This window comes from Aquarana catesbeiana, linkage group LG02 (genome assembly GCF_042186555.1).
Source record: "Aquarana catesbeiana isolate 2022-GZ linkage group LG02, ASM4218655v1, whole genome shotgun sequence".
Lineage (NCBI taxonomy): Eukaryota > Metazoa > Chordata > Amphibia > Anura > Ranidae > Aquarana > Aquarana catesbeiana.
Window position 1 is genome coordinate 653,808,372 of NC_133325.1, and position 12,161 is coordinate 653,820,532.

General features: G+C 45.4%; 1 protein-coding gene across 1 annotated transcript in view; it reads right to left on the minus strand.

The window, feature by feature from the left end:
• The window catches only part of HSF5 (heat shock transcription factor 5), a 43,455-nt gene extending 42,787 nt beyond the window's left edge, over positions 1-668 (minus strand). Inside the window, exon 1 of the mRNA XM_073614351.1 lies at positions 197-668. Coding sequence (XP_073470452.1) covers positions 197-668 — 472 coding nt within the window. The remainder of the gene's footprint in view (positions 1-196) is intronic.
• Positions 669-12,161: the final 11,493 nt, after the last annotated feature.

A 12,161-nucleotide genomic window follows, 5' to 3' on the forward strand; every position in this document is an offset into this window, starting at 1 on the left:
CGTCTCTTAGCAACACCCTCGGGCGTTTACCAGTCAGGCTTTATGAGGTACCAAAATGGCCTACACTTATTACAAGGGTATTATCCGACTTCAGTCAGAGCTGCACTGTTTGTTTTGATCTACAGATGCCCCTTATTTACATAGGCAGTTTTTTCAGTAAAGGTGAGCTAACCTTTTAAGCCAACCTGGATCTCACCTTGACTCTTTGCCCCTCTTTGCTCTTCCACTTGATTTGGAAGTATCCTCAAGTATCGGTTTTGAGGCCTGGCGTTCCCTTTAAATCTTGCTGCCATCTTTGCCTTGTTAACGTTCGTCAGTCTCTTTAAATTAAACAGAAGCTCTGGATGATCTCTGTGGAAGGAGGCATTACAGAAGTGATGAAGACTGCGAGCTCCATCTCCGAGGTTCCCGACATGGTGACCGGAATCGCCAGATGCGAATCCCAATTTCCTGAAGCCGTACAGGTTGAGCTGACGGATAAAGCTGCCAAAGCTGGATACCTTAAACATGTCCTTGGGCACAAAGATCCCTCTGCGGACTAGTATCTCGGCCTCAAAAAACTCCTGATCGATGACAATCCCTTCCCCGCGAGGGTCCCATCGCATAGAACGGTAGCGGGGGTCATTCACAATTCGCCATAGCTTGGCTGGAAAAGAATGGGGGTGCATCTCAGCAGGGAGGTTACATTGCTCTACAGCCATTGGCAGGGCTTCTACATACAATATCGATAATAACACCAGCTGAATGCTGCCTAAAAGCTGTGAACTCCTTCTAGGTACCCCCTGATATTTTGTTTGATCTCTCCTATCAGACAATCTATAATTTCTTCTATAGATTAGTAATTTTTCTATGACGTCTATTTTCCTAGCACACCCCAACACCGTTAGATGTTGGCAGATGATCGAGTCTACTAGAACGTGGAAGCAGCAGAAATTCTTCTCATCTCATCTATGACGATCTCTTCTTACTGCGTCACGTTCCATCTGAACTGCCGTCCCGCCCCTTTCCGGGCTCCAACCTATCGGCTCTGGTGGGCGTTTCCGCTACGTCACCTTTAGCTCGGCCCGCTCGGGCCAGACGACGTCTGGGGGCAGCTGGAGGGAACGTGGAGGAACGTGGAGGAGGTTGCGTTGTTCCCCATAGGCGGGCGTAGAACGTTCTAGGAGAGCTGAGGCTGTACGGGAGACATGAAGCTGACTTCCAGTGCGGAGGGTGAGCTTCGGCTTCCTTCTTTCTACACACTGACAGACATTTTTTTTGTACTTTATTGAGAAGAAAACAGTGCTATAATTCACAAAGACGTCCCTGCTATGTATGTGTGTGAGAGGAATGTATCATAATATAGGGAGTATTGTTTTGTTTATTTAATTGACCAACTCCATTCCGAGCCAATTCAGACATTCTTCTCCTACATGTAAAAATCAGCATTTTTTTTTTTTTTTTTTGCTAGAAAACCACTTAGAACCACCAAATATTATATATTTTTTTTAAGTAGAGGCCCCAGAGAATAAAACGGTGGGTGTTGCATTTTTTTATGTTGCGATATTTGCGCAGCAGTTTTTCAAATGCACACTTTTTTTTTGGAAGGAATTCACTTTAATAAATTTAAAAGCACAAAACACAATACAATACCCAATTGTAAAATATAAAAGTTGATGTTACCCTGAATAAATAGATACCAAACATGTCAAACTTTTAAAATTGTGCACACCCGGGGAACGACAGCAAACGACAGTACCTAAAAATCTCCATAGGTGAGGCTTTAGAGCGGAGTTCCACTTGTTTTTACATTTATTAAAAGTCAGCAGCTACCAAAAGTGTAGCTGCTGACTTTTAACCACCTCCCACCCGGCCACTGCACACATACGGCCCAGTGGAACGTCCTTCCGAAGGAGGGGGATCGCACGCAATTCCGATGTGCTCTTGTCACCCGGACATGGCGCATCTCCGAACAGCAGGAGGGCTCTGTGATTGGCCCTCCTGATCACATGAAGGCGGTGACCAATCACAGCCATCATGTGACGTAAATAGAGAGCCGGTTGCTAGGCGATCGGCTCTCCTCTCCTCACACAGAAGTTGTCAGTGAGGAGAGCAGATCGCTGCAGCCGGCCCGTGAACAGTGAAATCAGTGAAATCATCTGTCCCAATGATCATCTGCACACATATGTCTGTGATTATCTGCGCACATCTGTACATAATCATATGTCTGTGATCACACAAACCAATTATTATGCACTTTAAAAATTTAATTTGGGTACAGTGTTGCATGATGGCGCAATTGTGATTGAAAGTGCTAGAGCACTGAAAGCTGAAGATTGGCCTGGGAAGGAAAGGGGTGAGAGTGCCCAGTATTGACGTGGTTAATAAAAACACACACACACCTGTCCCACAGTTAGGGTTGCCACTTTTTCTTCAAGCCAAACCCGAACACTTTAGCGGTGCACAGCAATATTTATTTTTTATTTTGAAGTATACAGTATAGGATAACAGACCTGGGACACCTTTGGGGTCTCCAAAGAGAATAGTAATAGTAATGCGGCGGATGTAGTGCCCCCTCACCCTCCTGTCAGGCCCTGTCCTGAACCACATTCCTCTCTGAATAATGTGTCCGGGTTTCAGGGGGACCGAAACCCAGACAAATGATTTGAATCCCGGACAGGTGGCAACCCTACCCACGGTCCAGCGGTGCGGCCATCTGAACCTTCGCTTCTCTCCCTCTCTGCGGTGCCATCATTGCAAGTGTGGGCACCCGGCTGTTACAGCTTGTGGCTTCACAGCCGGGATTGCAATGTGCATGCGCGAGTCGTGCTGCCCCTTCTCAGTGGCCAAGCAATTTTCTGGGACCTGTGACGTTTCCCAGGAGATTGCAGGGACTTGAATTCGTACCTGAGCTGGGCCTAAAATCGCATCTTTTTAACTACTTCAATACAGGGCACTTAACCCCCTTCCTGCTCAAGCCAATTTTCAGCTTTCAGCACTGTCGCTGTTTAAATGACAATTGTGCGGTTATGGTACACTGTACCCAAACAGAATTTTTATCATTTTGTTCCCACAAATAGAGCTTTATTTTGGTGGTATTTGATCTCCTCTGCATTTTTTATTTTTTGCTAAACAAATAAAAAAAGACCTAAAATTGTGAAAAAAAAAGTTTTTCTTTTGTTTCTGTTATAAAATTTTGTAAATAAGTAAGTTTTCTCCTTCACTGATGGACACTGATAAAGTGGCACCAATGAGGTGGCACTGACGATAGGCACTGATAGGCGGCACTGATGGGCACTGGTAGGCGGCATTGATGGGCACTCATGGGTGGCACTGGTGTGCACTGATAGGTGACACTGAAAGGCTGCACTGATGGGTACTTATGGGTGGCACTGATAGGCGGCACTGATAGATGGCATTGTTAGGCATCACTGATGGCACTGGCACTGGCAGGCATTGGGGATGGACACTGATTGGCAGCTGCCTGGGCACTGATTGGCATTTCCCTGGTGGTCTAGGGTGGCATCCCTGGTGGTCCTGGCAGCATCCTGGTGGTCCTGGGTGGGCATCCGAGGGGGGGCTGCGCTGATAAACAATCAGCACAGACCCCGCCTGTCAGGAGAGCAGCCGATCGGCTCTCCTTTACTTGCGTCTGTCAAACGCGAGTGAGGAAAAGACGATCAATGGCTCTTCTTGTTTACATCGTGATCAGCCATGATTGGACATGGCTGATCACGTGGTAAAGAGCCTCCGTCAGAGGCTCTTTACCAAGATCGGTGTAGCAGTGTGTCAGACTGACACACCACACCACTGATCGCCGCGATGCGCGCTCCTGTGGGCGCGCGAGAGCGGTCGTTCTGGAGGGCCATCATATGACGTCCACCTAGAACGAGAGCCGCACCGCCCAGCCATCATTTGACGGCCGGCGGGTGGGAAGTGGTTAAACATGGACAGTGGCCGCCCTGGACATGTTTGAACTGAAAACGTCAAATTTGATAAAAACAATATTTTTCACTTTCTGCTATAAAACATATCCAATAAAATGTTTAAAAAAATCTAATTTCTACTTCAATTTAGGCCAATATGTATTCTGCTAAATATTTTTGGAAAAAAAAAAATCCCAGTAAGCGTATATTGATTTGTTTACGCAAAAGTTATAGCGTCTACAAACTATGGGATATTCTTATTTTATTTTTTAGTAATGGCAGTGATCAGCGACATAAAGTGGAACTGGGATATTGCGGCGGGCAAATCGGACACTGACGCTTTTTGGGGACAAGTGACACTAATACAGTGACCTGTGCTAAAAAAATGCTCTGTCACTGTACTAATTACACTGGCTGGGAAGGGATTAACATCAGGGGCAGTCAAAGGGATAATTGTGTGCCTAGCTAGTGTTTTACTATACTATGTGAGGTGCTTTTACTAGAGGGAAGAGATTGAATTTATTCCCTGCTTTACAGGGACACAAATTCCATCCCTTTCCTCCTGTCAGAAGAGCGATCTGCCTTGTTTACATAGGCAGATTGCCGTTCTGCCTCTCTGCCTAATGATCGGCAGGTGCTGGAGGACATCAGGTACTGTGCACCTGCCGATTGGCTTCCACTGCGTGTAATCACAGTGGAAGCGAGTGAAGAGTCCTATATGCGTGATCTGGTGCACAGGTGCCACCCTGTAGCAGTAAAACTACTATAGGGTGGACCCTAAAGGGTTTGTAAACCCTCTTTTTTTTTTTTTAAATAACAAACATGTCATACTTACCTCCACTGTGCAGTTGGTTTTGCACAGTGTGGCCCTGAACCTCGTCTTCTGGGGTCCCCCGGTGGCGCTCGCGGCTCCTCCTCGCATTAGTTAACCCCCTGGGAGAAGTGCTCTCCCTGGTGGTTACCTTGCAGGCGCGCTCCTGAGTCCAGCATTTGCGTCTATAGACACAGAATGCCAGACTCGGCCCCGCCCCCCACGTCATTGGATTTGATTGACAGCAGTGGGATCCAATGGCTGCGCTGCTATCAATCTATCCAATCAAGAGCCGAGAACCTCGGGCAGAGAGGAACAGCGCGTCTCCGCCTAGGGAACGAAGGGCTCATGGGGCCGGTCAGTGTCAGAAGTTTTTTCACCTTAATGCATAGGATGCATTAAAGCGGAGTTCCACTGGTTTTTGAGTTTATTAAAAGTCAGCAGCTACAAAAAGTATAGCTGCTGACTTTTAATAAACAGACACACACCTGTCCCACGGTCCAGCGATGCCGCCCCCCAAAGCCTCCGTTCTCTCCCCCTCCTCTTTGCAGCGCCGACATTGTGAATGTGGGCGCCCGGCTGTGACAGTTCGCGGCTTCACAGCTGGGCACACACTGCGCATGCGCGAGCCCGTCAATGGCCAGGCAATGTTCTGGGACCTGTGATGTGTCCTAGAACATTGCCAGAAGGGAGGGACTGCCTAGGAGTTGCTAAGGCGGCCAGAAGTCGGAAGGAGGAAGTGGGACAGGAAGTCCCACTCCAAACCAGGTACCCAGCCCCCACCCCCCAAACAAATGACATGCCAATTGTGGCATGTCAGGGGGCGAGGAGTACTTAAAGCGGAAGTTCCACTTTTGGATGGAACTCCACTTTAAGGTGAAAAAACACGAGGGTTTACAACCCCTTTAACTGGTTAAAAGCCTTTGGAGGTTACCTATAGAGTTACACAGGAGGTCTTGTTCTAGCTCTGATGTTTGCGGTAATAACTCACATGTGTGGTGCGATCACTGTTTACATATGTGTGCGGGACTCGCATGCACATTCGCAATTGGATGGGGAAACAGGGGTGCTTTACATTTTTAATTATTTTATTAAAAACATTTTTTTGATCACTTTTATTGCTATTACAAGGGATGGACAACATCCCTTGTGATAGCATGGGCCATGACAAGTCCTCTTTATGGAGAGTCTAGACCCCAGATCTCTCCTCTGGCCTCCAAAGCATCTGATCAAACCAAGATTAGTTTGACCAGTTGCTTTCATAATGGATTGTTTACATGTGACTGAAACTGGAAGTGACAAAATCCTCCTTGCTTCCAGTTTCCGACGTCACATAGTGGGAGGAACAACTTCAGTTCCCTCTCACTGTGTCCCTGGAAGCAAATCCTGGGACGGTAGAGCCTGGTAAAGGCGGTGGAGGGAGAGGGGGACCTGTCGGTGGAAGGAATAGTGCTCCATCTTTGGCATCAGTGTAAGGAATAGTGCCCCACAATTGGTGTCAGTGGGAGGAATAGTGTCCTGTTGTTGGTGTCAATGGAAGAAATAGTGCTCCATCTTTGGTATCACTGAAAGGAATAATATTCCATTGTTAGTGTTAGATAGAGGGATAGTACTGCTTTGAAGTTAGAGGGGGAAAGAGTGCTCTATTATTGTTGTTTGTGGGAGGAATAGTGTCCCATCATTGGTGTCAGTAAGAGGAGGAATAGAGTCCTACCATTGGTGTCAGTAAGAGGAGGAATAGAGTCCTACCATTGGTGTCAGTAAGAGGAGGAATAGAGTCCTACCATTGGTGTCAGTAAGAGGAGGAATAGTGCCCTACCATTGGTGTCAGTAAGAGGAGGAATAGTGCCCTACCATTGGTGTCAGTAAGAGGAGGAATAGTGTCCCTTCATTGGTGTCAGTAAGAGGAGGAATAGTGTCCTACCATTGGTGTCAGTACAAGGAGGAATAGTGCCCTACCATTGGTGTCAGTAAGAAGAGGAATAGTGCCCTACCATTGGTGTCAGTAAGAGGAGGAATAGAGTCCTACCATTGGTGTCAGTAAGAGGAGGAATAGTGCCCTACCATTGGTGTCAGTAAGAGGAGGAATAGTGCCCTACCATTGGTGTCAGTAAGAGGAGGAATAGTGTCCCTTCATTGGTGTCAGTAAGAGGAGGAATAGTGTCCCATCATTGGTGTCAGTAAGAAGAGGAATAGTGTCCTACCATTGGTGTCAGTACAAGGAGGAATAGTGCCCTACCATTGGTGTCAGTAAGAGGAGGAATAGTGCCCTACCATTGGTGTCAGTAAGAGGAGGAATAGTGTCCCATGATTGGTGTCAGTAAGAGGAGGAATAGTGTCCTACTATTGGTGTCACTAAGAGGAGGTGTCCTATCTTTGGTGTCAGTAAGAGGAGGACTAGTGCCCTACCATTGGTGTCAGTAAGAGGAGGAATAGTGTCCCATCATTGGTGTCAGTAAGAGGAGGAATAGTGTCCCATCATTGGTGTCAGTAAGAGGAGGAATAGTGTCCTACCATTGGTGTCAGTAAGAGGAGGAATAGTGCCCTACCATTGGTGTCAGTAAGAGGAGGAATAGTGCCCTCCCATTGGTGTCAGTAAGAGGAGGAATAGTGTCCCATGATTGGTGTCAGTAAGAGGAAGAATAGTGTCCTACCATTGGTGTCAGTAAGAGGAGGAATAGTGTCCTACCATTGGTGTCACTAAGAGGAGGGATAGTGTCCTATCATTGGTGTCAGTAAGAGGAGGAATAGTGTCCTACCATTGGTGTCACTAAGAGGAGGAATAGTGTCCCATCATTGGTGTCAGTAAGAGGAGGAATAATGTCCTACCATTAGTGTCAGTAAGAGGAGGAATAGTGTCCTACCATTGGTGTCAGTAAGAGGAGGAATAGTGTCCTACCATTGGTGTCACTTAGAGGAGGAATAGTGTCCTACCATTGGTGTCACTAAGAGGAGGAATAGTGTCCCATCATTGGTGTCAGTAAGAGGAGGAATAGTGTCCTACCATTGGTGTCACTAAGAGGAGGAATAGTGTCCCATCATTGGTGTCAGTAAGAGGAGGAATAATGTCCTACCATTAGTGTCAGTAAGAGGAGGAATAGTGTCCTACCATTGGTGTCAGTAAGAGGAGGAATAGTGTCCTACCATTGGTGTCACTAAGAGGAGGAATAGTGTCCTACCATTGGTGTCACTAAGAGGAGGAATAGTGTCCAATCATTGGTGTCAGTAAGAGGAGGAATAGTGTCCTACCATTGGTGTCACTAAGAGGAGGAATAGTGTTCCATCATTGGTGTCAGTAAGAGGAAAAATAGTGCCTCATCATTGGTGCAAGAGGAGAAATAGGGGATCATTATTGGTGACATGGGGAGGAATAGTGCCCCGTCATTGTCAGTGGAAGAAATAGGGCTATGTCAATGGTGACAGTGGGAGGGATTGTGCCCCATTGTTGGGGCCATGGGAAGAATCATATTCTATTGCTGGCGTCAGTGGAAGGTGGTGTCAAGGACTGGTTAAAGGCAAGTAAATGTAGGCTGCAGTTTGGGGCTTGGGTTAGAACCTTTGTCTGTATTTTATTGTCATCTCTGTCACTATGAAAGTGATATTTTCCCTCGCTTTCTTTTAGGACAGAAAGTGACGGAGGATCTCTCCAATGGCAATGCAAATAATGGGGGAGGATTACAATGTCTGACAATGATTTTATGGCTCGCTGTTGTGGAGACAACTGCAGCTCCTTTGTTGTGGATGCCCCAGGGACAGAAGGTAAGGTGAACCTCCCTTCCAACAGGGTGAAAGACAGAAATATAAACATGACAACATTTTCATTTTTAAACAATTTGCTTAATGATAGGCTTTAAGTAACATAATTGCTATTTTTCTGAACCTTTTTTTTTTTTTTTTAACATTATTTCATGGGCTTCAGAATTGTATCTGTCAAACTAGCCAAGTGGCTGATTCATATGCAATCCTAAGTTCAATGGAGAACACATGATAGGATTCCCACTCTAGTATTTCACTATTTCATTATTTCTGTGGACTGTAAGTCCCAATTTACAAGGCTGGAGGAGATATTTTAATATTTTTTATAATCTATTCCCCAAAAAAGTTCAGTTCACAATCAAACTTTACTAAGATAATTAAAGTGGTGTACCCCCCCCCTCCAAAAATTAAAGGTCAGCAGCTACACATACTGTAGCTGCTGACTTTTAATATAAGGACACTTACATATCCTGTCGGGTGCTGCCTGCCGCCATTGCCAGTGAGGTAACTCAGCAGTGAAGCCTTCACCGCCAGGTCCCTACTGGGCATGCGCAAAGCACCTTGTGCTCTCCTACAGGCCCGACCGCAGGGAAGGGACGAGGAGGCTAGATTTCTAACGTACCTAGCCGTGGCGAGGTCCAACAGAAGTGGGGACAGGGTAGGAATCAGATAAGCAGAAGTTCCACTTTTGGGTGGAACTCCGCTTTAATTTTTTTTTTCTTCTGCATAAAATTATAATTTTACTATTGAAAGCTTAATTTTCATACATATCATAGAAGGAACCCTCAAAAGAGAGGGAACACTTGTACCCCCCGGTACAGCGGGACTTTGAAGGCGAACAGTCAGAAGTTTATAAAAACATATTGTTTATTAGAAAAAGTTTTTTGCTTAGAAAAGCAAATTTATAAAAACATGATAACAGTCTATACAAAATATTCATACAAAAACAAAGTTTGAAAATAGTGGATTTTCTATAATTTCAAAACCAAATACAAATTCCTCCATAGGCCTAACATGTTTCAGGACGATGTCCCTTCTTCAGAGGTGTTTTTTGGAAGGAAGAATGGGTATGTTCTGAAAAATAGGTGAGAATGAATTTAACATAGGCATATAATTCAAAAGTGAGTATTACAATGTTCTGACAGTGTCCAATATACATACCAATATTTAACTGTATAGAAAGGTGTATAAATATATGCAAAAATTGTTTTCTTAAAGGTTTAGATAGACCTCTGCTTATACACCTTTCTATATAGTTAAATATTGGTATGTATATTGGACACCGTCAGAACATTGTAATACTCACTTTTGAATTATATGCCTATGTTAAATTCATTCTCACCTATTTTTCAGAACATACCCATTCTTCCTTCCAAAAAACACCTCTGAAGAAGGGACATCGTCCTGAAACATGTTAGGCCTATGGAGGTATTTGTATTTGGTTTTGAAATTATAGAAAATCCACTATTTTCAAACTTTGTTTTTGTATGAATATTTTGTATAGACTGTTATCATGTTTTTATAAATTTGCTTTTCTAAGCAAAAAACTTTTTCTAATAAACAATATGTTTTTATAAACTTCTGACTGTTCGCCTTCAAAGTCCCGCTGTACCGGGGGGTACAAGTGTTCCCTCTCTTTTGAGGGTTCCTTCTATGATATAATTTGGGATGTTGGCAACCCCTTATGGAGAATTCAATCGCTTCTCCTTGTGGTTCACCACTATATTTAATCTTCATACATATAAATTGGCTGTTTATCTCCTCTGTGATTAAAGCGTAACTAAAAGCTTGATACTTACCTGTCCAAAAGCCATAAGTCGGCATCTTCTTCAGAGTGCCAGTCTTCAGGCTGCTTCATTGGCCAGTGAAGGATGACGTCACTTCTGCGCATGTACAGAAGGCTGTCATCCCAACATTCAGAGACCGGCCCAGCGTTGTAACCTGAGCTGCGCATGCGTAACTCAGTTTACAGCACCGGAGAAGACAGCAAGTAGGCAGGTGGGGGTGTTTTATTGCATAAGAAACAATGCATGTCTCTTCTGCAATTAAAGCCTGCCTGTTCGCTGTTTCTTACAGTGGAACTTCTGTTCCGCTTTATTACCTGACTACTCCTAAGCTGGCAAATTTTGACCTGTATTTAACAGGAACCCGCTCCCACGTCTGGCTGAATTCGCCGTGGCAAACTCAGCCAGAAGTTCGGCCCCTCTCCTCCTTCCCCCGCAGCCAGCCCATTCACAGAGAGCAGCGCGATTTGTGCATGCGCAGTAGGAAACTGGCTGTGAAGCCGCAAAAAAATGGCACAGGTGAAGACACCGCTGGATTCCTGGACAAGTAAGTGTCCTAATATTAAGACAGTCACAGGTTCTCTGTACACTGAAGGTTAAAAAAGGATGGTTCAGTGGCCTTTGGTCACTCAGTTCTCAGTATTAGAGCCGGCGGGGGACATCGGATCAACGCTGTATCTATATTGATGAGTATAAATGTTTTTCTTTTTTTACAAGTTCATACTTCTCTTTTAAGAGTTACAAATTGCTATTTACCTGGTTATCATACTGATTCACTGACCAATAAAAGTATGCATATGAAGGTTTTCAAAAACACTTGCTGCATGCTTGTTCTACAACCTGTGGCTTGTTCTAGGCCAGCGATAATGTTGAGGTCGGAGACGGCTAGGAAACTAGCATTTTAAACAGGAGATCAGCAGTAGTATCCACCCATATTTCTTTGCATGGCTTTCCTCCAACAGTGCTATTTATATCTTGCCTGGTAGAATATCGCAAATGGGTTAGTTTAATTTTACAAATAATTGCCTATGCAGATCAGGGCTGTTTGTAGATAAAAAAAAAGCTGTGCAGCTCTGACTAGTCATAGTTGCCAAAGGTCCTGATTTTCGAAGGACATTCACAGTATTCAGGCCCAGGTCCCCGGTTTGTCCATGTCCTGGGAATAATGATGGGAAATTGGCTTTGTCCCGGTGTTCTGTAAGCAATCCGTCAGATCACCAAGACGGCCGCAGCTTCCTGCTGTGAAAACATGCCTGCGGGATCACCCTCCGGCTAGCCGGTGTCTTCCCTGTGTACAGTGGAGAGGCCTATGACCCAGGCAGCTAATCGGCTTCTCTCTTCAGTGTACAGGCAAAGCAATTCACTTGTACACTGAAGCCGATTAGCTGCCCGGGTGCAGGGGGAGATGCTGCAGGCACCACAGTTGCAGGTGAGTGGTCATGGGGTGATCTGCTGGACGTTCTCTGTGTTGGTGGGTGTACAGAGCCGTGTTTGGGGTTGGAGGTCATCAAGTCCTGTAGCATGTCCACACCCTCTCTGAACATCTTCTGTAGCAAGTCTGCACCCTCTCTGACCTTTTTCTGTAGTATGTCCGCACCCTCTCTGACTGTCTTCTGTACCATGTCTACATCCTCTCTGACCGGCTTCTGTACCATGTCCGCACCTTCTCTGACCGTCTTCTGTACCATGTCCGCGCCCTCTCGTACTGTCTTCTGTACCATGTCTGCACCCTCTCTGACCGTCTTCTGTACCATGTCCACATCCTCTCTGACCATCTTCTGTACCATGTCCACACCCTCTCTGACCGTCTCTTGTATCATGTCTGCACACTCTCTGACCGTCTCCTGTATCATGTCCGCACACTATCTGACCATCTCCTGTATCATGTCCGCACACTATCTGACC